Source organism: Diabrotica undecimpunctata, chromosome 8 (genome assembly GCF_040954645.1).
Source record: "Diabrotica undecimpunctata isolate CICGRU chromosome 8, icDiaUnde3, whole genome shotgun sequence".
Lineage (NCBI taxonomy): Eukaryota > Metazoa > Arthropoda > Insecta > Coleoptera > Chrysomelidae > Diabrotica > Diabrotica undecimpunctata.
The window spans coordinates 105,600,722-105,627,989 of NC_092810.1; the positions used below are offsets into that span (position 1 = coordinate 105,600,722).

The following is a 27,268-nucleotide window of genomic DNA, read 5'->3' on the forward strand; positions in this document are numbered from 1 at the left end:
GACATCTAAGAAGGATAGTTGGAAAGACAAAATGGGATAGATTAAGCAACGAGACTATTAGGAAAATGGCCAACCAGGAACCCATAATGAACAAAATAGCAAAGAGACAAATGAACTGGTATGGGCATCTGATGAGAATGCAATCCAATAGAATAACAAGAAAAATTTATGAAGCAAAAAACATAGGAAAAAGAAAAAGAGGCAGACCAAGAAAAAAATGGATACAGCAAGTAGTAAAGGCGGGAAAACTTAAACAAAAATCATCGAGGAATTGAAAATAATGGCAGGAAACAGAAAAGAATGGAAGAGGTGGGTAAATGGAAATTAAAATAGCTAGCCCAAATCCGACACCCTGATGGGGTAAAAGGAAGGGGAGAAAGAAAGAGAACTAATGATGCCACAAAATTCATTTGATTTGAACGTACTCAAAAGTTTGGGGGGATTTAGGGCTGCACATCCCTCTTAAAATTTTTCTGTGCGCTTAGATTTTGTTGTTTCTTTCTTATGAAAAATGCTTTCAGAACAAGAAAGTAACGTGTCCATTTTTATTACAAAATATCAAGTAGTTTAGGAGATAATGCAAAAAAACAATTTTTTTTTGCAACTTCAAAGGGCTGTAACTTTTTTTGTGTACACTTTTGTACTAAGGTAAGTTGGATTCAATCAATTTATTTTTGTCTCCGAAATGCGCGATTTAATTTATGACATACCTTTTTAAAACACCCAGTATAGTTGTTCATATTAAGAACTTTAAACAGCTAAAGAGCATAAAAAAAGCACTACTATCAGTAATCAAATTTACCTTATAATGATTCGTTAGCTCTTGTAAAAGTGCAGCAGTTGGTTTCTGACTACCTGTTGGACTGGTCACACTCGAAGAACTTCCTATTCTACTTCTAAATCCGCTAGGTTTATTTCCACTTATTCCAGGAATTTCCTCGTGCTCTAGAATCGCAGGGACTATAAGCGACTGTATCTTCTCTTCAAAATTTTTTATTAAACCTAAAATCAACAAACGTATTAGGTATGCTAGTGTATTTGTTTAGGGTAGTGTACTGGCGTGTCCTCGGATATCCTGATAATACGTAGTTAAGTAACGTTTGCTAAATTTAAAACAGTAAATCTGTATTTAAAATTGCAAAAGTAAGGTTAGAAATAGGATTTTAAAAAATAAATATTGATAGAATTACTGAAATTCGTTTTTAGTACAAATAAACTACAACACATTAACATAACGTCCTTGAACTATTCCACATGTGCTTGTGATAAGGCAACATATATATTAACATTTTTTAATATTTATTATTTAAACTGACATCTTAATTTTTATACAAAAAAGTTAGGTATTTTAAAATTTTATATTTTTCGTTTATTCGCTTCGTGCGTGACTGACGCGACACCTACCGCCTTCATCTGACACTTTTGGACCTACCAATTTTCAGGTTAAACATATGACATATGTTTGACATTGTTAAATACAGGCGAAAATGACAATTATTAATAATTAACTTTTTAATTATATTTTTTCAGTTTATGTACAAAATAAATGTAGTATTAAAAACTGGGTTTCTCTAAATTCATCATAATATATCTTTTTAACCCCAAACGGAAAAGAAAGGGAAAAATCTAGTACTGACAAATCAAGTTTTTCACGTGAAAGAGTATATAATTAAAAGCAGTAATAGTAAAAGTTATGATATAAAAGCTAAAGTCATCAGGCACTCTGCAGTTAGCTTGAAGCCTTATAAAATATCATTTAAGGTAAATTATTTAAATATTTCCTATTTTAATTGCATAAAAATGATGTTACGTGATATTTACTTTTTCATATTAATAGCACGGATCCATCTTTTTCTTTTCTCTAATTTATATGTAATCTTTGGGAACCTATAAAAACTACACTTACTATTTTTGCTATTATTAGCACAATTAAATACGCAATATGTATTTGCACACATTTTTGATAAAATTTATGCGTAAAAAGACTCCAATTTTGTCATATTTCGCCGCTACGCACGCTGGCATCGTTTCAAGGTACCCCTACCATGGTCACGCACGGAGCGAATACGGTTTATGGAGTAGATGTTTTAAGTTTTAAGGCTATTTGTTGTGTGTAGCTGACGGGAGGGGATATACGTCACGTTTAAAGCGCTCATATCGGCCAAATTTGTCACCATCGTAAGGTCTGCTCAACATTATGCTAATTTCAGTAATAATTTTAGTACTAAACATATTAGTTAGACGTAGAATTAATATGAAAAATATGGGTTTGTGTTTGCAACTATCTTAATTTTACCTACCAATTTTGCATTGATATCCTAACAATGAAGTTTGTTTTAGGATTAGAGTTAACAAAATACACAGGTAAATAATGATGGTAAAAAAGAAATTAAAATTATGTGCAGTAGCTTCAATTGTAATAATGAAGCTTAAGAAAAAAAATCATACACTTCTTAAAAAAATCGTTTATGCAAAGGAATATTAAATATGTTTAATGAAGAATTATTAGTAGAAGACATAATTTGTAGATATATTTAGTACTAAATTCAGTTATGAATTTAGCATAATGGCAAGCAGACCTTAGGTTTTTATAACTTCTAATTATCTATAATATAAAAATGAATCGCAAAATGTGTTGGTAAGAACATAACTCAACAACGCATGAACCAATCTTAACAATTCTTTTTTTTTAAATGATCCTTGAAGTCTAAGGATGGTTTTTAAGGAGAGAAATATTCGAATAATTTTGGGGAAAACCCTAAAACAGGCCTTTTATTTTTCCTATACAAATATTTTCTAACTAAATATAGAGTCAATTTGAATTTTATTGCTTTTCAATTAAGTTTATATTGAAATCGATAATCTAATCTAATTCAAGTTTATCTTGAAATTTAAGATATTAAAATAGATAATCGCTGGATTGTTCCATATTCACCCAGTTTATCAAAGACCTTCAAAGCGTACATCAACGTTGAATCTTGACATTCAGTGAAATCTATTAAATACATTTGCAAATATGTAACCAAAGGGATTGATATGGCTGTGATTGGTATTAATGCAGAGAATTCCAATGATGAAGTTACCCAATACCAAATGGGTCGCTATGTTAGTAGTAATGAAGCAGTTTGGCTAATATTTTCTTTTCCTATTCATGAGAGACACCATACTGTGGTTCATTTAGCTGCGCATTTAGAAAATGGACAAAGAGTATATCTTACAGCACAGAACGCAGTACAAAGAGCTGCTCAGCCACCATCTACTACATTAACCAGTTTTTTGAAATATGCCAAAACGATGCTTTTGCTTAAACATTGTTATATTCTGAAATGCCAAAATATTATACTTGGAATCAATCATCAAGGAGATTTATACGACGGAAACAAGGAAAACCAGTTCCTGGATACCCAGATACATATTCCACCGATGCGATTGGTCGAATTTATTCAGTACATCCAAGCAATGATGAATGTTTTTATTTACGACTGCTATTAGTAAATGTACGTTGCCCAACATCATTCCAACATTTACGAACTGTTGATGGTGATTTGTGTGGATCATACAGAGAAGCCTGCCAACGTTTGCAACTGCTAAAAAATGACGCTCATTGGGATCAAACTCTCAATGATGCAGTAATATCATCACAAGCTCAACAAATATGAACATTGTTTTTTATAATCATATCTACATGCTTCCCATCAAACCCAAATGATTTGTGGATCAAGTACAAAAATAACATTGTGTGATAATATTTTGTATCAAATACGGATTAGAAGGGGAAATCCAAATATACAAATAAGCGAAGAAATTTACAATAAAGCATTGATTTCAGATTAGGGCATGTGATTGATGATGTCAAACAAACTATTATTTCAATTAGGCCTGACCGCGCCCAATCGTCCAATGCATGATGCTTTTAACTAAGAGTTGCACCGAGAAAAACTGTATGATCTCAACCCTTTGAAAGAATTAATTCAAACAAATCTTCCACTATTGATTGAACAACAGAAGTGTATTTGATACACTTATGAAAGTAACAAATAGTAAAACAGGAGGTTCTTAGATGCACCTGGTGGTACAGGAAAAACTTTTTAATTTCATTGTTATTAGCAACAATTCGCACACAAAATAAAATTGCACTTGCACTCGCTTCGTGGAAAAGCGCAGCAACTTTGCTTGAAGGTGGTCGAACAGCCCATTCAGCACTAAAATTGCCATTAAACATGCAAAGCGAGGAAACTCCAACCTGCAACATTTCGAAGAACTCTGCAATGGCAAAGATTTTGCAGCAATGTGAATTGATTGTTTGGGATGAACGCACGATGTCACATAAAAAAATCTTTGGAGGCTTTAGATAGAACCTGACAAGATCTACGAAGCAATCATAACCCATTTGGTGGTGCAATGATTTTATTAGCAGGAGATTTTCGTTAAACATTGCCAATGATTCCACAACAACGCCAGCTGATGAACTTCAATCCATGTTTAAAGTCCTCAAATTTGTGAAAACATCAATGTATTACACTTAAGCAAGAATATGCGTGTCGAGTTGCAAAATACGCCAAGGTGTATTTTGCAACTCGACACCAAATCAAGTTGTATATACACCTTGATTGGTTGCATTAACTTTCCTCAAAGTTTTTGTCAGTTAACTCGATCAAAAGGTGAACTTATTAAAAAGGTGTTTCCAGATGTTGCTCAAAATTACAGAAACCATGATCGGTTAAGCGAACAAGCTATATTGGCTGCAAAAAACATAGATGTAAATGAATTAAATTTCAAGATTCAAGAACAAATTACAGTCGAATTGAGGATATATAAATCAGTTGATTCGGCTACTAAAAAAGATGATTTCGTCAACTATCCGCTTGAATTTTTAAACTCGCTGGATTTACCAGGATTTCCACCTCACAATCTTCGATTAAAAGTTGGATCGGTAGTTATAATGTTGAGAAATATCAACCAACCGCGTCTTTGCAACGGCACACGGTTAGCGATAAAGAAATTATTGAACAACGTGATAGAAGCAACTATACTGAAAGTATAAAGGAGAAGACGTTTTTGATAGATGCGACTGATGATTCCAGTTATCTGTAAAAACAGATTTTTGTTAATAATTATGATTCACTTGATTTACAATAAAGCGATTACTGAAAATACTTATATACGTTTTATTTCATTATTCTTTATTACATCGATTATTAACCCTATGTTAATAATAATAATAATAATATATAATTAATTATCTCTATGTTTTGTCAATAAAGCACCCACTTTATAAATATTTGTCACCTTTAGGATCCCACTATCCCTTTAGATTATTTTTTAATCAGGTTTGAACTTTTAGTTCCCCTCTTGGTTAGAAGCCCTCTGGCAGACATCCCAGTCGAGGTTTTTAGTGGGTCCAAAAGGGTGGCCAAAGTTCGTGGAAGCGAAGATACTTAGGTCACCCGAGCTGACCCTCACACACCGCCCTATCATCATGGTGACGGTTCTGTTCAGGAGAATTAAAGAAATAACCTATAATATAAGCATCAATGTGAACTGTGCAGCTATAAGGTCTAATTTATATAAAAAAAATTGTATGTAATAATTACTGTAAATTAAATTCCATATATTGTTACAACGAAATACCTAGTTGTATAAACCGTTTTCATAAAACAATATATAAAAATGCGTGCACGTCACAATTTAAATAAAGTGACGTCACTTATATTTAAAATTTCCGAACGTCAACGTTAGAGTTCAAATTTTTCTAACACAGCTAATAATACGAAACCCATACGGAACTGTTCGATCTTTCATATGCGTCAACATGGTATAATAATCAGAAAAATGTAATCATCGTTATATTAGGAATTTTAGAATTATATTGAATTAATAACCAAAAATATTTGTTATTATTAATAAAATAAATTTTATAAAACGACTCTTTAAGTCTAATATTTCACAAAATAATAATCTTAATTAAATATATTAGGCAATTGTACGCAACTGGTACGAAAATACTTTAAATTTTTTGACAGTTCAGCGTGTGGTAAAATTGTTTAAAGTGTTGCCGCTTTGATTTCTTACACAGTTTGATCATAATATATTATATATTAATAAATTGTATTTATAAATACATATTAAATTTAGATTAATAGCGTTAAAAACTAATTATTGTTGTGTATTGTGATTGTGCTATGCCAAAACAACTAAATAGTCTGTAGAAAGCTGATAGGCTTTCATAAAGATAGATTATTTTGAACAAGAAATAATGGCGGGACGTTTTTATTATTAATGCTCTAAAAGTGGTAAGTTTAAAATTTAGAATATATAATTTTGTATTAAAATGTTTTCTTATGTATTTAAGTGTGTTGCAGTAATCTTAAAACTAAGTGTATTTACTGTTAATATAATAGTTTGACAAATAGTTGACATTTTAAAAATTCCTCACTTACTAACTCTTCTGATGTTTTGGCAACGCTGAGGGGTTCTAGCGTCGTAAATCTTGAATGACGTGCACGCATTTTTATATGAAAAATACTATATAATAATAAATAAATTTAATTTATATATTTACGAGTACAACAGTAAATCTGTATTTAAAATTGCAAAAGTATGGTTAGAAATAGGATCTCAAAAATCAATATTGATAGAATTACTGAAATTCGTTTTTAGTACAAATAAACTCTGTAATTATATAAATTGGCATATTAAATATAACATATATAAATTGATATTATATTACATAAATAAATAAAAAATAAATAAAAAATATACATAATAAGCTAGTGAAATATTTATAATATATAAATCCAACTTATGTGTTTGTAAAAGTATTTATACAAATTTTGAACATCAGAAAATCTATTTGTAATACATAAATACTACGATAACGTTATTTATATATAAATAATTAATATACCAACCAACAATATTTACGATTAATTGCAAATTTTTGATTTTATTACTGCAGTTTTACATGTTTTCAATAATTATGTAAACCTTATGGTGATCATATAATATATAATAATAGAGGGCAATTTAGACAAGGACAATTACACAATACACAATTAAAAGTTTTGAGAATACAACATATTCAAGTTGTATATTTGAAAGTAATATATTCCTAGAGCTTTTTTCTATGTTCCTTCGCTTTAATTTAAGTGAGGAAGCAAAAATACTGTCTCAACAAACTTCTATCCAAATTTTGCATCACGATAGGTACTTCTCTTTAAGTGTTTCTCTGGCTGATCCTTTTTAATATTGCCATTTTTTACACTATGTGGATATTATAGGTATTCTTCTAAGATTCGTGTCTTATTTTTGACAATATGTGTTTATCTAAACGAATTATAATCACTCTACAATGTTAATCATAACGAAACGCAGTCAAACATACGCTAATTAAACGTTATCTTCATTTGTATTTTCAAGATGTGACAAAAGCAGAACAAAATATGTTATACAATACTTACCATGATATATCCAAACAGCATTGTCTGTAAATACTTGCCGATACTCTGACAAATCAAAGTTCCTTAGACTTTGTTCATTTTGTTTGGGGGTATTTTTTATCTGGAAAGTTTTGTCTCCACTATACTGCTTCATAGTATGCACAAGCCTAAAGGAACAAATTATAATTTAATTTTTGGGAAAATAAAAGGACACATGTATATTTAAAGCTCAGTTAAATGCTTTCGGTTTTAAAAGGGCATTAATAAAGTAAAGTTCAATATAAAATAACAAACATAACTGAAGACATTCAGCGATGTACGAAACAACGTTCTACCAATAAATTCCAGTTTTCGTTTGGAATGCCAATATCTTTCTTATTTATTTCAATATCAACACGCTAGAAAGTATGGTATAGGTTTTAAAAACTCCAGTAGGGGAATAGCACTGGACGAAAGTTGTATTTCTCACTTTTTCCTTAAAAGATCTATTATTATTCTGTCATTCACAGAATTCCGTTTGATGATACTTCTGTTGTGATGAAGTCTTTTAAAAGAATGAAAGAAGGCCCACAACATCTCGGCACTCTGCTTCACCCCTAGTCTGACCGGAGTACAAGAATACTCCTTTTTGAGTGGACACCTCATTAAACTTAGGCCACCCTATCTAAGTTCTAGAACATCTAACTTATATGTACTCTCTACCTCGACCTGCCTCAATTTTCTAAAATCTAATTTTTGTTTTTCGTTTCAAGTCAAAACCCGTAGCCAAGAGATTGGTTGAGTTTTCTTTAATATTTTATTAAGGTTTTTTAGGTTATAATAGTAAATAGTCCTTAGGAGAGGCCTTAAAATTAATATTTCAAAGATAAAGTGGATGGCGGTTGGAAAGACTAATATAGATCAATGTTTGCTTTCGCTTAATGGAGCTTAAATAAAAGGCGTAAAACATTTTAAATACCTCAGCAGCTGGTTAAATGTAAATTGTGACTCTGGTGAAGAGATAATAACCAGGATCGAAATATCATCTAATGATTTTATGACCTGAAAACCAGTTTTATGTAGCAGAAACCTGCCGATACATATTCGCAAGAAGATCCTGAAATTTCACTTGTGGTCATTCTTATTATATGGTTGGTCAAAAACCACAATGCTTAACAGATTAAAAGCATTTGAAGTGTAGTGTTATCAATGAATCCTAAAAATATCATGTGTTTCGACCTGATATATATGTATATCGTGTTCTTAAAAAATGATGAATTTAGAACGGTTGTTCACAAACATGAAGAAAAGAAAAACAGAATACTTCGATCATATAAGTAGAGGACCCAAATACCATCTACTTTGCCTTATAATTACATAAAAAGTGAAGGAAAAGAGATGGATTGGACGAAAGAAACTTTTATGGCTGCGTAGTATTAGACAATGGTGTGAGAAGAATTATTTCGCACAGCAGCCGATAGAGAACAATTTCAGGAAATTATAAACATGATAAAGGTCAACGTCTGGCTATAGATATAGCACCTAAAGAAGAAGCTAACAGTCCACAGGTCCAGATTGTCCGGGTAAGTCCAGGATGAGAAAGGAGGAGGGTTAAGCAAAGGACTAACTATTTCTTCTTGTAAAAAACTAACGAGTTATGGAAACAAAACATATGCCTCGGATAAGGACGGATCTTTAAAGACGACAAAGGACAATGAATATATAAACCTGGAACATACTAAGCCTATATCGGCCAAGAGTCCTAACTCAGGTGGTCAAAGAATTCGAATCTAGAAACATGGACATAACTGCCTTACAAGAAATGAGATGGACTGGAGAAGGCATACCTAAAACTAATAAATCTATACTATTTTTCAGCGGAAGTGAACAAGGCACCAATTCGGCACGGGCTTCATATTCAAGGAAAGTCTTGTGGGGTCAGTCGTAACCTTTAAAACTAGTAACGAAATAACGAAAGTTTCTGTTATATCAGGCTAAAAGGACAATTGCATAAAGATTGCTGCCCATGCTCCGGAAGAGGACAAGAAACAGCAAGTAGAAGACAACTTCTTTGAAAAACTAGAGGAACTGAGAAATAATCTCTTCAAACAGATTTTGCATATTATCTTAAAAGATTTTATTGCAAAGATTAGGAAGGAAGCAGCATACAGATCAACAATAGGTAACTGCAGTCTCCATAATATCAGTAACGATAATAAAACAAGGTTAATAGACTTTGCAGTATTCCACAAATTACTAATTTAATCAACAATGTTCGAACACAATAAAATCAACAAAGAAACTTGGGTCTTTTACAACGGCGTCACAAAAAATCAGATCGATCTTGTTCTGGTAGACGCCAGGAGGGGTAGAATCTGCTTAGCCTAAGAGAGTGGATGGTGAGACGAATCATTTTGTGGTAAAAAAGAAGATGGCGTTCCAAAAAATCACAAGAATACGCCAACAATATTATGCCATAGTACCAAATAGCAATACCAAAGTTCTGAGAGATAATAAGATAGAGCAGAAATTTTAAAAGGCTGTACAGATAGCGCTAATATAGCCAGATAATTATAAAAACATAGACTCTGCTTGGAAAAACATAAAATTTTGACAAGAGTACAGATGGAATAGTAGGTCACAAAAAGGGAACAGCAAAACAATGATTTAATGACGATTGCCTGAAATCCGTGAAAGAAAGAAACAAGACAAGAAGAGACATGCTACAAAATCCCTTGCACAACAATAGTGAGGGTTATAAATAGATAAGAACCGACACAAGAAATCTAACGACACAGTAGATCTACAAACTGGCTGTGTGAACAACGCCGTTGGCTATATAAAATTTTAGCTTCTGCGCCACTTCACTAAGAGTGAATCTTGCTGCCTGTGCATCCTGCTGGCTTTCGTCTATGCCAGCTATTTTTTTTTACCGATACTCCAGTAGGAGGCCAGAAAAACTGCCCCTGAGTCTCAAGTTTTCGCGGACATAGCCGGAGTTAGGTTCCAGATATAAATTTAAAAAAAAAAAGGTTTTTGTACCTATTTATCTTCTCAGAAAGACTTTGGTTATCTACAGTTTCACGGATTTGTCTATAATAGAAATAGAAACTATTGAAAGAGTATGGAGTTCTCCAAAAATATTGGATATATTGTATATTTTATGTTCTTAGATTCTGATTCTGAACGAAGCGGCCATCTTTAATTATATTTATCTGCCTCCGGAAAAAATAATGGAATATAAACCATAAGAGAGAGATGGTCGGATCTTGCTGATCCTATATGTTAAACAGCAAAAGATGGCAATAGGTAGATATAATAAATACGATGAAACAAATTAGGAAGACAAACATCCCAATTCATAACATAATCAACCAGGTCCTTACACACAATATATACTTAAAATAAAAGTAAAAAAAGCAATAAATATGATGAACAATACTTCGAGTTAAGAGTATATAGTTGTACACTAATAAGAGATATACAATATATCTACTAACATATTTATATTGCTCAAAGAGTAATGACAGTTTTTTTTTATAAAAAAAAATTCTGTAAATATACATTCCATTTTGTATAATTTTGACGTCTTCCAGTATGCTTAATAAATAAGCATGACTAAGTAACTATGAGACCGTATTTCTCACCTTGCTACTCATCTTTTGAACCGACATTGCAAATTCACTAACAAATTCCAATTAAAAATTGTAGATCTACTTTCAATTTTGTACAAAGACTTGTTTTTAATACTTCTCGCTTCTAAATGTGACCTACAACCAAGAATCTACTAAACTATTCAGATTTAAATGAGTCTACCAGCTCGCAGAACTATCGCACTGACATGTTTTTATTATATAAGCAAAAAAATCTAGAGAATTAGCAGATAATCAACATTTGTTCGTATATGTGATAATATATAAAGAAAAACTAGACAAAATTTTTTTAAGAAAAGTCGAAAAGAGAAACCGCTATAGGTACCCTCTCTCATACCAATGCCACAAAACTATTCCACAAATAAACATATTGATAAAAAAATCGGTTGCCTGTAAAGTCGGTTTTACGGGCGAAGATTTTACGTGACAACGTCTTTTTCTCGGTAGAATATTTATTGACAAGAACGCTCGAGAAAGACAGAGACACAAGCACGCACCGATTCAACGCGCCTAATTCTCTAGTGCTGAGCGCGCAGCGGACCGATCATGTTTGAGTGGGAGAGAGACGCAAGGCATTCGCCGGTCCGGCGGGCCTCTCTCTCGTTCGGTGACTCATCGTAACAGACGTGAGCGGGCGTTACACTTTTTCATGAGTGACTCCGAGCCACAACCTAATTTAAGACGTTGTCACGTCAAAATGGGTAATGTTGATATTCTCCAGAGTTTAGTTTTCTACATATTTCAAGAATGTGTGTACCCTTACCTTAAAATATTTGCCAGCCATAAAACCGTTGTTTCGAAATCACCGACTCTCTTCTTGATTACTTTTTTGAGCGAATTATTAAAGGCAGAGAGTAAAGACTTGACTTTTTCTTCATCATTGACATAATCTGTATATCTAATACACATAAATATTATGTAAGCCGGTAATCCAGGAAGAAGCGTAACAGCAGTGCGGGGCTTAAGATCTGGAAGGTAAAACAATATTAATATTACGCACCTCACTAAATCCCAATTGGGATTATAATAATATAAATAAATATTACTCTCTGCATTTAAGTTACAAGATATAAATAGATGTAAATGAAAATTAATATTAACAAGATACAAGCAAAATTCGGGTGAATTATAACCCCATTATTTATAATCAGTTTATTAGTCATTTATAACCAGTTACTCATATTTCTTATTACATCATAAGTCCATATGATCGGTGAGCGTTATTGATCTCTCTTGTAAAATATGAGCTTCTACTCCAAAGTCTACTATATAGTCTACCGTCTATCTCACATTTTTGCCAAATGCCTTGCATGGCAGTTGCGTCTCCTATTGACCATTTGTGAATAATTTTTTTTAACGTTTTGAAGCACTAATCTTTACCTGCTGTTGTTTGGTATATTATCTCGTATGTGTACACAGGCCACTGAAGATAAGTTTATTAACACTTATCCGGGCAACACTAATCGATGTGGCGACACCTAACAACAATAATCTGCGTGTTAAGTACAAGGAAAAGATCGCCAAGTACAGAGATCTGGAAATACAAATAAGAAGACAATGGAGAATGGAAAGTACCCAGATTATTCTTTCTACCAATGGAGTCATCCCGAACAACCTCCTAGAAAACATAAAAAAGCTATGTCTTAATGCACATCTATATAAGATCATGCAGAAAGCTGTGCTACTTTCGACGTCCAGATGCGTACGAAAATTTTTGGGAGATACACCGACGTACCAAGTCACCTAGGACTCGATAACATGAAAAGAGTTCCACCAGAGCTCAATCCTTTTGATACCGTAGCTCAATCCTTTTGATACGTAGGTATCTGGGATAAGCGAATTTTCCCCTTAGAGGGAGTGTGAACCGTATGGCTAAATCTGGATAATAATAATAGACCAGATCTCGTGCTTAGTTAATAAACTAACAAGACAAACAACACTAATCGATGTGACGATACCTAACAACAATAATCTGCGTGTTAAGTACAACGAAAAGATCGCCAAGTACAAAGATCTGGAAATACAAATAAGGAGACAATAAAGAATGGAAAGTACCCAGACGATACCTATTATTCTTTCTACCATTGGAGTCATCCCGAACAACCTCCTCCTTCTTCTTTACGTGCCATCTCCGCGACGGAGGTTGGCAATTATCATGGCTATTCTGATCTTAGATGCTGCTGCTCTGAATAGTTCAATTGATGTGCATCCGTACCATTCCCTCAAATTACGCAACCATGAGATTCTTCTTCTTCCTATACTTCTCTTGCCCTGGATTTTCCCTTCAATATATAATATATCGTATAATCAATTGAAGTAGGTTGTATCTCTCATTACGCATAACATGCCCCAGGTATTGCAGCTTTCGTGTCTTGATGGTTTAGAAATACTTCCATTCTTTTGTTGATTCTTCTCATGACTTCGTTGTTTGTTACATCAAAGAATATAGACGCTTATAGAAGAATCATTCACTGTTATTTTTGAAAGTGAGCAAAAAGTGGGATATAGATAAGGAAAAGTGGGACGAGTGGAACGCACGTGTTGCACGTGGTACCACTAAGGAGCGGTCATGTCAGCTTTGGCTCTACCATTGCTTCTAAAATATGAAAGAGTGGGGCAATAAATGCAACTTTAGATATTTTTATATGTAGATGCCGCGTGGTCGTAGAATAGGATTAAATTTTTGCGTTTTATAAAATTTTTTAAAGAAAATAATATTATTTTACCTTTTAATAATTTAATCTTTTTAGAAAAATTATGTTTTAGATACTACTAGTTGTTATTTTAAAACAAGATTAAATAGTACCCATACAGCGTAAAAACTTTCACATATAGGTACTATTCATTAAAATGTACTGTTAAAGTTTATTTTGTTATTTCAAAAATAAATCAGGAATGCTTTTTGTTGTTATTGAAAAATTATGGATGAAATGGAAGTTTGGAAGTTTTGGCGAAATGGAAAATTTCATAATTTAGTAAAAAGTTTCATTGAATACTTTTTTTTTAAATTGAAATTTTTTAAAAATGTTTCGTTAATTTCTGGGCAGAAAAACAGTATAATAAAAAGTTATGTGACGGTTTTTCGTTGTGTTGGAACAAACCAATTTTTAATTCAAAGTTATACAATTAAAAAAATAAATACTTTGAATATTGTAAACATCATACATTTTTAAGTTTTAAAATTAAAAATTTAAATTGACAATAAAGATTTTATTGTGAAAAAACAAAAAAAAGACAACAAAAAAAAAGTTTGCAAATCAATGACATCGAAATTTGTTTCGGCGTAGATGCAAAGTTACCCGTTCGCACTCCTTTCCCACTTCCCCCTAACTACATATTTCATTATGAAATTTTCATGATAGTTTTAAGCCGACGGCCACGGCACCACGCTGTGAGTTTATGCAGCCACCCTCTTAAACCGTAACCAAATCGCCCATTTGAACTGCGCTTCTATAAGCGTCTATATTCTTTGGTTACATGCTCGGTCCATATCTTCAGGATTCTTCTATACACCCACATTTCAAATGCTTTCAACTTTTTAGCAGTCGACGCGTTAAGTGTCCATGCTTCTATCCCATAAAGCAGAGTCGAGAAAATATAACACCTTGCCAGCCTAACTCTCAAGTCCAATTTTAGTTCTCTTGTACAAAGTACCTTTCTCATTTTATTGAAGTTTGTACGTGCTTTCTCTATTCGAAATTTGATTTCTTTGGAGTAATAAATAAAAAGAACCTCCTAGAAAACATAAAAAAGCTACGTCTGAAAGAACATCTCTACAAAAAAAATTTTTGGGAGATACTCCAGCATACCAAGTCACCTAGGGCTCGATAACACGGAAAGAGTCCCACCAGAGCTCAATCCTTTTGATACCGTAGGTATCTTGGATGAGTAAATTTCCCCTTAGAGGGAGTGTGAGCCATATGGCTAAATCTGGAATAATAATAATAATAAGATAATGAAGAAAAATGTGTAGCTAGAAGCTCCCAGATTTCAAAGCGTGTAATTTTTGAAACTAAGGATGGAATTAACTGAAAGAGTCAACCACAACCGACAGGACGGATGCGACCCTGCGATATAATAAAAAGCAAAGTGCTCAAAGTAATGTTGGCCCCTGGTCAAAGTGTAGATGATCCTGTTGATTCTTTTTGTTTGTTTGTGGACAAAAAAAAAATGTGAACGAAACAGTGAAGTGTACAAATAAAGAAGCCGAAAGAGTCCTAAGGATGGAGAACTAGAAGTATTGCGACTCTACAAAGCTAAATGCCCCACAAAAATTTGCTAAGATTTGTTCGATTTGACGAAAATAACACGAGGTCTGAACGAAGAAGAAACGACAAATTAGGTAGGTGTCCTTTTAAGCAGTATATGCCTTCAAAGCCAGCTAAGTATGGCATAAAAATATATTTGACCTGTGTCTCTTAAACATATTTCTCTTTAGGTAGAATACCATAAACAGAAAAAAAAAACAGAAATACAGTAGCCAAAGGTCTTGCATCTCAAGTTGTAAATCAACTCGTTGAGTTTTATTATAATTCCCAGAGGAATGTGACTTGCGATACCTATTTCACTGATCTTGCTCTTGCACTTTATTTCTTCTGTAATCCCTCATCTTGTACATCTAAATACGCCACTGTGATTAAGGTCAGGTTCCTTTAAACAATTTTCAAAAAATCGAAAAAAAATTTTTTTCAAAGATTGCTAGAATACAGTCTTAGTATAGAATAAGTACCCACGGCCCGCGCGACCTTGAAGTAGGTAGAGATGAGAAAGGAGCTGAGCTCTCCAAGCGGTTAATCCAGCTTTTCTCGAAACCACGCTTTTTCAACTGGGTGTCACTCGTATTTCGAAACTATTGCACAGATGAACCGAACGGCATTTTACTTATTAGATCTCTCTCTCTATGGTCGGAACCACAACCAAAAATATTCATTGTTATTTAAAAAAGTTATAAACAATTAAAAGTGCCAAAAATTTAAAACTCATTTTGTTTTTTTTTTTTTTTCGGTGTAAATGTTTCATTGTAGTACCGACCATAGCCAATTCTACACAGAATATGAAACCATTTGTTTTTTGCTTTCGGGTGATTCATTTCCAAAATGTGATGACACCCACCAACAAATTGGACGAGCTTGGGCAGCCATTTTCAGAGCCGCTATTTAAAAAAAAAATAAGTAGTTTAATGTATATCCATTCACCTGTAAAAAGTTTGATTTTCAAATATCTTTTCTACTATAAATAAAATTTATTAAAAAAAACACGACTTTTGGATGAACCTGGAATGTTTCGATTGAAGATACAAAAACACTACAGTTTACTACAAACTGTACTAAAATAATTATGTTTTATTTCAATGATATTTTTTATTTTTTGGACTTTCATTTTTTGGGCTTTCATTAAATTAATTTAAAATATTTATTTAAAAGTACTTAAGGTATCAGGAATAACAAAAAATCATACTTACTTAATAACTGTTTCATAATATTGTTCTCGTCCCCAGCCTTAAACGAAAACATTCCCAAATATTCTCTATCCTTCTTGCGAATACTTGGAAGATTTTTACTAAATGCAATTGCACCATTCACGTCAATATTGTTTTCAGTTATTGAGCCACTAGTCATATCGAACCCGGCTTCCTTCAATTTTTTTATCAATACCTTCTCTCTCTTCTTTATTTTGCGAATATTTTCGTTAAGTGAGTCAATTTTGTCGCGTAGTTCCAGATTTTCTGTTGCTAAGCGTGTAATTTCTAGTTGCATGAATGCTGTTTCTTGTGTTTGACCAGAACCTAAAAAAATGTAAAATTTTTTATTAAATGTACGGCAACATTCTGTATCAGAATTAAAAAGTTAAAGGACATAGTAAAAAGATGTGGTTAAAATTAAACACATTTCCACTTTTTAACAGCTGGAAATATATGCAAAGGACATATCCAAAGACATAGAAAAATAAACGCTTCTTCATCAAAGATTAGAGTAAACTATTTCAGGTCTACTTCCAAAAATAATTGAAAAAATTTATACAAAAACAAAAAACTTTGTCCAAACTAGGAAGGACTATGAAAATCGTACAATCGGCACGTCCGCTTGTTTCGCAGGAAAATTAACGGAAATTATCTTAGTAAGAAAAGTAAACTTGACCTGTAAACTAGGTTTAAAACTCAGGTAGTAGATAAATAGAGTCCCAGCCATGATACACAAATACCGCAATACCGGTATACTACTCAAGGAATAGAAATGTGTACTCCGACGCGCATGACATCACCTGCGAAGCAACAGTACAGGGTACTATGGTGTTCGAGATGTAGATGTATTTGCTCATCGTGCGGTAGATGAATTGTTTTTACAAATTAATCACCCCTGTGATAAGTCTTTAAATATTTCTGTTTTTGCAGATCCTTCACATTTGATTAAACTTGACCGAAAACATGTAATTGATCATGGTTTTATTATTGACATTAAAATAATCAACAAGGATTACTTTGGAGCGCTACTAAATATATCAACTCAAGAATTGACAATTGCGCATAAATTGACACTACATTATCTCTGTTTAAAAGGCTAATGAGGCAAAGAGTGAGACCCGCAGTTCAATTATTGTCAAATTATGTGGCAAAAGCCATTAGTTATACTGGAGAAAATGGACTTATGCCAAAAGATAGTTACTGGAAAGAAGTTGTTGTAAATTGTTCAGCTATTTAATGATTGGCTTAATCTATTAAATTGTCGATTTAAGTTCGTTGCCAATTCTCCAACACGAAATGCATATGGCACAGATTTAGATAAGCAGTCACGTCTACTGGATGAAATGTCAGAAATGGTCAATTCAACGCGGGTTGGTAAATACAAAGGACTTATTCCATTTCAAAAAGGGATATTGCTTATTAGTAGATCTCTGAAAGAGTTACTTTCTTACCTACAAGCAAAATACAACGTTGACTATATTTTAACTTCGAGGTTAAATCAAGACGTGCTAGAGAACTTTTTTCTTTTATTCGAGAAATGGGACGAAATGGCGATCTTTACAGAATATTGCAATACTATTGAAACTAGTGAATCCTGCGTAAGTAAGAGCTCAATAGAAAGTCCTTAATTGCCAAGTGAAATTTGGGCGCCATAAGATATTTGCTTGACACAAAAAATGCTGTCTAATTTGGTAGAAAAAACTAAAGGTTCGAAAGAATCTCAGTCTGAAGAGGTCAAAATACTTTAAAATACATTTATAGAAGCTCACTACTTGAAGGAGGATCATATAATTGACGATTACGTTTTGAAAGTCGCAGGTGAAAGAAAAAATTCATCGGATCTCTTTGAAGTATGTTGCTGGTTTTGTTGCATACAAATTCAAACATAAATATAGTTTAGGAAACCCTACAAAAACTTATGAGACATATATGGAACCAGATACAGAAAGTCTCTAGAGGTTCTCTTTTGTACCCAAAAGAAAAATTGTGGTAAGCTACACTAAAAATTGAATCATTGTTTTGTACAATCCATGAAAGCTCTTTATCAAAAAAACCTAAAATCTTTCAACAAGCTGGCATAGAAAACTTTTGCTCAGCTTGAGAATATCACGATACCATTTAAGGTACTCCTATGTCTCAGTAGGACACGCGTATATATAAAATTAAGAGAAATGAACAGACAGATTAGTTTCAGTAACTATTAAAGAAAACTTGACAAAAATATGTCAAAGTTTGTTAACTACTTTTAATAATGTAGTATAAAATATTCAATAAATCTTTATTATGAATTGTCGGCCGGATTCATTACTGAAACATTGTAAATTAAGCTAATGTTGAAAAATGCAAGTCAAAGTTCGACGATATTTTGTAACACATAAATTAAAACAATTTTCTCTAATTTTAAATATTTAGGTAACACATTCATTTAAAACAAAGTTCTCTAATTTTAAATGTTAATTAAGTGCTTTAGAAAGTGTTTTTAATATTTAACCATTCTACATGCTTTGTTCAAAATATACGATTTTGGAAATAGTCCAGTAATGAATCCGACCATCGAAATATGTATAAAATATAATTCATTTTTATGTTTATTAATTAAAACGACATTATGATATTCCTACATTAATATGAATATACACACTTTATGTAGCGGAAGTTCGAAAACAGTTTTTCTATTTTTCAATAATCAGAAAACCTATACCCAAGAAAAAATAAAAACATTGTAAACTACACATCTTATATAAATATAAAGTGCCAAATATGCTTGCTTTTATATATTTGATTGCCTATATATTTAATATTAATCGACTAACAGGGCAAGCATTAGTATTCTAATAGGAACTTTGCTTCGCACGTGACGTCACGCAGTGCGAGAGAGATAGAGCTAGCGTGCGCAATAGCATACCGATATTTGTGTATCGTGGTGCCAGTGTTCATCCAAAATATTTCTCTTTGAACACTTTACCGTCTGCTCTCTGGGCAGATGGACAAAATTTCTTAGTTATTCCTAGTCTTGACGAGTAATACATAATCAAGTACTTACCTAAAAGATTCGCCGATAAAATACGTTGCTGCCTTTCGTTTTCTTCTTGTAGCTTCTCGTTCTCTAGTTTAAGCTCTTTTTCGTAAGCCATATATTTAGCCTTTTCATCTTGAAGCTCGAGCTCAAGTTGTTTGTTGATTGTTTTTTGAGTTTCGTAAGCTTGAGCAAGTTCTCCGTCTTCGTTTATGTATTGACCTATAAAGGTAGAGTCAGGGTTCGGGAGTTAATATTGAAAAACAAAAAGAAAACTGTAAAACAAAAAATAAAATATACAAGGATTTATATTTTGTGTATTATAAAGCCTTCTTTAATTAATTACATAATAGTTAAAGCGGTTGTCGCTCGAAATTCTACTTTTCTAAATTCTATATGACTTCAGTGATTTTATTCTTTTTCTAATAGCCAATTTGTTAAAGTATTACAAAAAATGAGACTATTTGATACTGTTGATATAATACAGAGATATGTAAGAGAGTCTTACATATCTCTGATATAATATAACAGAATTATGCAACACAACTTACAGAAGAAATAAAGCATTCTATAATTGTCGAAACGACGTTGACGCGATTAATAGGAAGAATCACGTAAATTTTAGAACATCATTTTTTTAGAACATCTTGTGGTATTTTAATACTCTTTGCTAGGGTAAATGATACAGTCATTGACCATGCTATAAAGATTGGCAATGTCAACAGCAATTTATAAATATTAAAAATTTCTGCTGTTCCTGAAATAAATCAAATTTACAGGAAAATTTTGACAACGTCCCTTAATGTTCAACTAAAGTTTCTTAAGAATTTCTTAAAGATTGTACACCTGTTTTTGATCCATTATAAACTTAATCGTTGTAGATATAGCTATAATTTAGCATGAGTTATTAAACTAAGGTTATAATTGATCAAATTTTAGGCTCCAATTCCTGTGTTAAATTTCTAAAATAAGTTTTCATATATAATTTGTCTTTCATAAAAATGGGTAACGTAAATTAAATTATTCTTATTGTTGTATTTATATATTCTAAGGGTAAACAGTCTTTGGCCGTAGGCTAATTACTATATTTCAACGTGGCCAGTCACTATCGCAATGCTCTTTTTCAGTTACAACATGCCAAAGGACTCTGTATGTGTTCCTTACCAAAAAAAATATAAAGAAGGAAATCTAATTAAGGCTTTAGAGTCTATTGAAAACAGTAGAAGTCAAAGAGAAGCTTCTAAATTATATCAGAGTCCTCGAGCAACACTTCAGTTCAGATCAAGTGTCAGAATAAATAATAAAGTTTCTCTTGTGTCTAACCCAGTATTAACCTCAGAAGAAAAAGCAGTTCTAGAGAGATAAATCTCAGCACCTAGAGAAAATCCGTTTAAAGATAACCATCCAAAAAGAGGATGGTATCACGCCGGTCTAAAACTTCACCCAAATATAACTCTAACAACCTCAGAAGAAATAACAGCAGCTAGCTCAGTTGTAGCCGAAACAGACATAAGAAACTGGTTAACTAATGTGGAAGACTATTTAAAGGAAAAACAATTATTTGGGGTTTTTGAAAATCCCAGTAGAATCTACAATAGAGACGAAACCTGTTTTTGGTTTTTCCCAAAGAACAAAAAAGTTCTTGCACCAAGAGGAGCGAAAAATGTTTATGAAACACAACATCACAGTGATGTTGTGGTTGTGACCCCACCTAATGATTATCTATGCTTACAAAAGACTGCCAGCCTAAATTGTGAAATCTGTAACTGATACGTGAGGAATTGGGTGCGGTGATAACAGATGAAAAATCAGCTGTTCTACGAATATAGAGGTAGCATTCTTTATCCTTACTTAAGCAAAAATAACATCAAATTTCCAACAGCCTTGTTCGTTGATGGTCACAGCACACATTTAACCTATAAAATAAGTGAATTATGCACAAAGCTACAGATAATTCTAATTGTTCTCTACCCTAACTCGACTCGAAATATGCAACCTGCAGATTTGGCCGTCTTTAATCTCTTAAATAAGGATGGAAAAGTGCTGTATTAAAGTTTCGAAAAAAGCACAATTTTGAAATTATAACAAAGAAGAATTTTGCTACAGTTATAAAAACAGTAATTATGAATATAAAACCAAAAAATATTAGAAATTATTTTCGTGCATGTGAGCTTTTCCCTTGGAATAAATCCGCAATTACTATATACTTTACTATGTTAATTATTATACGAATTAGGCCAATCACTGTAAAATCTGCTTCTGCAAAAATACAACTTTTTTATAAATATTAAACATTTTTAAAAAATAAATGACATAGTAAGTCGTAAAGAGGATACTTTAGTCTAATATTTGGTGTATTATTTAAATATATGGTTTTCAATAAAAATTAGTGCCTTACACATTTAACACACTCCAATGCTTAAGTGGCCAATCACTGTAGCCTTTACCCTATTTTTAATTAACCACAACTTCAGTTGAAAATAGGTTTATTTTAACGCTTACATTTCCACTTCGAATGCCATTTTTTAGTGAATTGTTTACTGCCAAATAAAATCCCTTTAAGCAAATTTTACCAAATCATTAAAAAAATAATATAAATTGAGAAAAAACATAATATTGAGAACAACTTTATAATACACAGAAAAAATTAATAAAAAAATCCCTGTATCATGCAATATACGTGTACCTGTATGGGTTTTTGAGTTTAATATAGATTTCATGTTGTTGGTTTGATTAGCCAAGACACTCTTCAGTTGAATAATTTCTTCACTTCGTCGCTCAAGTTCGTTCTGCGCTGTAGCTAGTTGCTCGTGGAGTTGGGTTACACCTTGTCCTACAAAATAGTATACATAAATTAGGCAATCCAGACCACGTGACCTCTGGTTGGCAAACAAAGGTTATTTTTGTGATTTTCCTAATAACTATACGTTATTTATCCTGTATGAACATTATTCGCTTCATTTTTGGAATTTTTATTGTATGTAGTTCAATAATATGCTTAAACCAAATGCTAAGGAAATTATTATTAGAAGCACCAGATGTTGGACAAAAACAAGCAAAATAATATTTGTTTATTGTTGCTTTTCAAACAATGAATAAAACATATCTTTAAAACACTAAAAAACATTAACAAAAACAAGTAGATAAAGTTACGGACAGTTTTGTTGGTTTTGTGTGCCAACCAAATACAATGTTTAACAGGTCAATGGATTGCCTAATAACAGTATAGGTTAGATTAGGTTATGTTAAAGATTAGAGATAAAAATATGGTTTTCTTATACTAGCGACAACTAAAAAATAGGACCAAATGAATGACACATTAATAAAACTATAGTTTCAATACTCTAAACATTCTTCTTCAGGTGCTCTCTTCTAGCGAAGGATGGCGATGACTTCTTAAATTCTTCTCTATCTTGGCCTTTTCTTATTAGTGATTGGAAGTCTAACCCAGTCCATTCTTTGATGTTCCTTATCCACTTCAGTTGTCGTCTACCAGAACTTTGCCTGCTTTCAATATTAGCTGTAAGAAGTTATATCTATAGTCGGTTCGCTATATTTATGCGGGTTTCGGATTAAAAATTTTATTGTAAGTACCCAGTTTTAATTACCTGCTCTTTGGGGAAATATCAACTGGTCAAATGAAATGAAAAATAATCCATAACTTTTTTTAATTAAATAATAATGGAAAATCTTTTATATAATTGACAGTATAATAAGGAGAATTACTTCATTAATGGAGTCTGTGTTCATATTATCGTGATAGTCACTTGATTTTGATTTAGATGAAAATATTAAATCAGCACCTTCTATAAAACCCGATTTCCCTCCTGCATGTAAAATTATGTGTCGCTTCCCTTCTCCATCAGTATGTTTGATAGACTTTACGTTATCATCTTGCCATATTCTCTTGGTTGCACCCCTAGAAAATATCCATGTTTCGTCTAAATATATAAAATTTGCCCTTTCTTCTTTTAATTTAGAATATTTTCTTAGAAAGTTAATTCTTTTATGCACAACAGAACTTCTTTCACAAAGGGCTTTTCTGTTATCTTCCTTTTGAAATTTGAAACCCAAATTATGTATTACTTGCCATAGACTTGTCCTGCCAATTTCGTCAAATTTTCTATCTTTTAATTTCGAGAGAATTGTATTTAAGGTCACATGTTCCTTGTTGGCTCGCATTGGATAAATGGTATCACGAATTTCAAATTTTTTCCATCTGGAATATCTTTTGTTTTCAATGATAGGCGAGTTTTTCGGTGATCTTCTTTCGGCCGTTTATTATTGCGATTTTGTAATACTCCTCTTAGTTTGGTTTCACTAATTCCTAGAGCATCACATACGCGTTGTTAAACAGACATTACCGATTTTAAAGGACCGCCATTTTCTTTTTCATCCGTAAAATACTTATGTACACTACAAATTAGACTATCTACATCTAACACACGTCTAGGCATTTTTAAATATTTCCACCAAACATACAATCTCAACACTGGCAAAGAATCAATTCAACTGCAATATTGTAACAAATTTATACCTACCCTAATGTTATTTTAATGTATTTTAAAATATGACCATTAATGCAGTTTTTACCTAATTTTCTGGGAAGTCGTTTACTGCAACTGGTTATCAATGAGTCATTAGCATAATTTTGTTAATCCGAAATCCGCGTAAATATAGCGAACCGACTTTATCATGCCTGGATAAGTTGTTTTTCGATTTTTTACTATGTCTAGCAATTTCCGATCCACGTTCATTTGTCTTAGAACATCTTCGTTTCTGACGTGGTCTCCCCAAGCAATCTTCAGTATGCGGCGCATATCCACATCTCAAAGCTTCCCAGTTTTTGCATTATAATGATTTTGAATGTCAGTGCTTTCATTGCATATAGTAGGATGCTATATAAATAACATTTCACCATGTGGTATCGTATTGTAAGTTTAAAATCATTAACCAAGAACAGTTACATTGTCAAAGCGTTTCCGGCAATTTTTATCTTACCCTTTCTATCTGGCCTATGTAGGAGTATCAATAAGCCGTAAGCCCTCATCCCTTGCCCTACTGCTCCACCATTGGCCGATTAGACATCAGTGTATTTTATTCTAAGCAGCAGATTTGATTTTAAAATTTTAGACTACTTTTTTAGCCTTTTTTTTTTGTACGCTGGCGCCGGTCCATTATTCTAACGCACTTCCACTAGAACATTTCGGTAGTGAAGGGAAATGAGACCGACCGCTTGCCCCGCTTAGCTATCTGACCGACCGATTAATACTACTAAACCTTCCTTGACCATTTCTTCTGACCTTCAAGTTGCTCTGCAACCACGTCTTCCTCACGTTTCCTATGTACCCAAAAGATCCAAAAGATCCAAAATTGTTTCCATAAAAATAAAAACCTATTGTTCCAAAATTTATTAAAAGACGAATATTGACTGAAAATAAAGATAAAAACCTGTAAAATTCACAAATATTAAAAAAATATATTATGAAAACTATAAAAAGATATAATAAAAAACTATAAAAGAAAAATTCAGAAAGCTAAAATAGAAAAATAATTGAAAATATTCAAAATATGACATTTTTCACAGCAAGCGTTAGATATCTTTTTTTATAACGGCTTTAGCTTAGTCAATTAGCCAGAATAGATATCTTAAACTTAATTATAAATTAAACTTATATCTAAATAAGTGATAAAAAATATATATTATTACGGAAGAATACTAAATTACAGCATACAATAAAAGCACATAAGAAAGATACTGGAAGACATTTACATAAAAACATGAATTACGAGATCAAACCAGAAATTAATAAATCTGAAATAAAAACAAATATGACGGAAAGAAACAATTCCAGGCTAGAGCTTGTATCATTACAAAATACCAGCGATGAAATCACATACTCCTTAATCCTGCTTATTAAATTTTTACTACCCACCTTCATTAATACTATTTTGTAGCTCAAATAGCTGATTTTTAAGTTGCGAATTGCCTAGTTCAAGTTCAGATATTCTAATGGCATACTCAGCTTCAGTCTTAGCTTTCTCGACCTTTGGAGACAGATCCATTTCATCTAGACGTTTTTGCATGCGAAGTTTTTCTCTTTCAGTAGCAGCCAATTTATGTTGAAGTTGTAGAACCAATCCAACGTCCACGTTTTGCTCCACAGGAGGTTCAGTTGTCTCCACTTCTTGATTGGTGTTAGTATCGCTGGTGCTAGTATTTGTAGGAGTGTGGTTCTCGCTCGTTGCTACAACAGATTTTGGAAATGTTAAACAGACGTTTTGACAATACTGAATGTTAAAATAAAATTGTTTAAAATATATTAATTTAAAAAAGAGCGTGAAACACCGAGTTTCTTACGACTTGTATATGAAATTTTATTATTATATTAACTTATTTTTTATTGATTAATATTATTAAAAGAAAAACAACATAATGATTTTGTGGTATAATGCTAGTTTCTCTCTTTCTACGCCATTATATTACACATCTATAAATAATTTTAAATGCTCTAATCAGATGCACTGAGCACCTTTTTCTAACTGATATCTAGAACCCCTTCGAGAACTACTAGACCTTGTGATGGAAGGCATTGCATTGCTCGTTTATCATCACTTAATTTGTGAGGTGACTTCAACCGAGAAGAAGCTAATGATTTAACTTCGGGTATCATCTAGGTTTCTTTAACCTTTTCCCACCATCCGGGGATCTGTCAAGAGTGAGCATCCATTCCGTGGCTTCTCAGAGGACAATTAAATAAGAACACACAAATAAAGTAAAAAAGCAGGCGAACTTGAATGACATAGTGAGATTAAATTGCGTATTGAAGTACAGTGCCGACCTAAAAGCTCGACAGCAGAGACTAAAACCAATGCAAAAGCCACACACACATATGCAGGATATACGAAAAAGAATTTTAGGTCGTAGTATGGAAAGGTCTATAAAGCCAATGATCTAAAGTTCTTACCAAGTAATGAAACAAGATTACACATTATCGCAATAAAACTAAAAGCAAAAAGCAAAATTCGCAAAAAGCTGCGAATAATTGACTAACAACTAAAGTACGTAAAGTACGTAAGTAAAGAACTAAAGTAAACAAAAGATTTTAAAAAAGAAAGTATTTATGAGAAAAATAAGTAACTTACGGGATTGAATTGTACAAAAAATCATCCTCGACAGTAGCGGTATACGCTGTGAATAATTCAAGGGTTGATATATGTAGAAATTCTCTCACAGAACAAAACAGTACTAAATAGAATCATGGCACAAAAAGAAGACAAAGAAAACTAAAATGATCTGATTTTTAGATAGATATAGGCCGGTCTATAACAACTAAATGTTAAACACTTGAAGAAAAACTGAAAAGTAAAAGAATTGAGAAGAATAAGAAAAGTATTATTTAAGTATTTTTATTGATACAAAGATATAAAAGACTGAAGTATATATTCACTATAGAACGAAGGAAACTATATTATGATTGAAATTAAATAAAATCTCCCTACGAGTATGTCTTGGTGGTGGGATTGAATTGTACAAAAAATCATCCTCGACAGTAGTGGTATACGGTGTGAATAATTCAAAGGTTGATATATGTAGGAATTCTCTCACAGAACAAAACAGTACTAAATAAATAATAAGACTGAAGTATATATTCACTATAGAACGGAGGAAACTATGTTATGATTGAAATTAAATAAAATCTCCCTACGAGTATGTCTT

At 32.4% G+C, this 27,268-nt stretch overlaps 1 protein-coding gene across 4 annotated transcripts in view; it reads right to left on the minus strand.

The window, feature by feature from the left end:
* Positions 1–27,268, minus strand: part of didum (dilute class unconventional myosin) — a 162,624-nt gene that overhangs the window by 10,633 nt on the left and 124,723 nt on the right. For 3 of the 4 annotated variants that reach the window (XM_072540690.1, XM_072540689.1, XM_072540692.1), the window contains exons 12-18: positions 25,485–25,796; positions 22,235–22,381; positions 19,576–19,770; positions 16,533–16,856; positions 11,835–12,039; positions 7,461–7,606; positions 803–1,002 (exon numbers count right to left, since the gene is read on the minus strand). In XM_072540690.1, coding sequence (XP_072396791.1) covers positions 803–1,002; positions 7,461–7,606; positions 11,835–12,039; positions 16,533–16,856; positions 19,576–19,770; positions 22,235–22,381; positions 25,485–25,796 — 1,529 coding nt within the window. The remainder of the gene's footprint in view (positions 1–802; positions 1,003–7,460; positions 7,607–11,834; positions 12,040–16,532; positions 16,857–19,575; positions 19,771–22,234; positions 22,382–25,484; positions 25,797–27,268) is intronic. The other variant, XM_072540691.1, reaches the window with a different exon arrangement.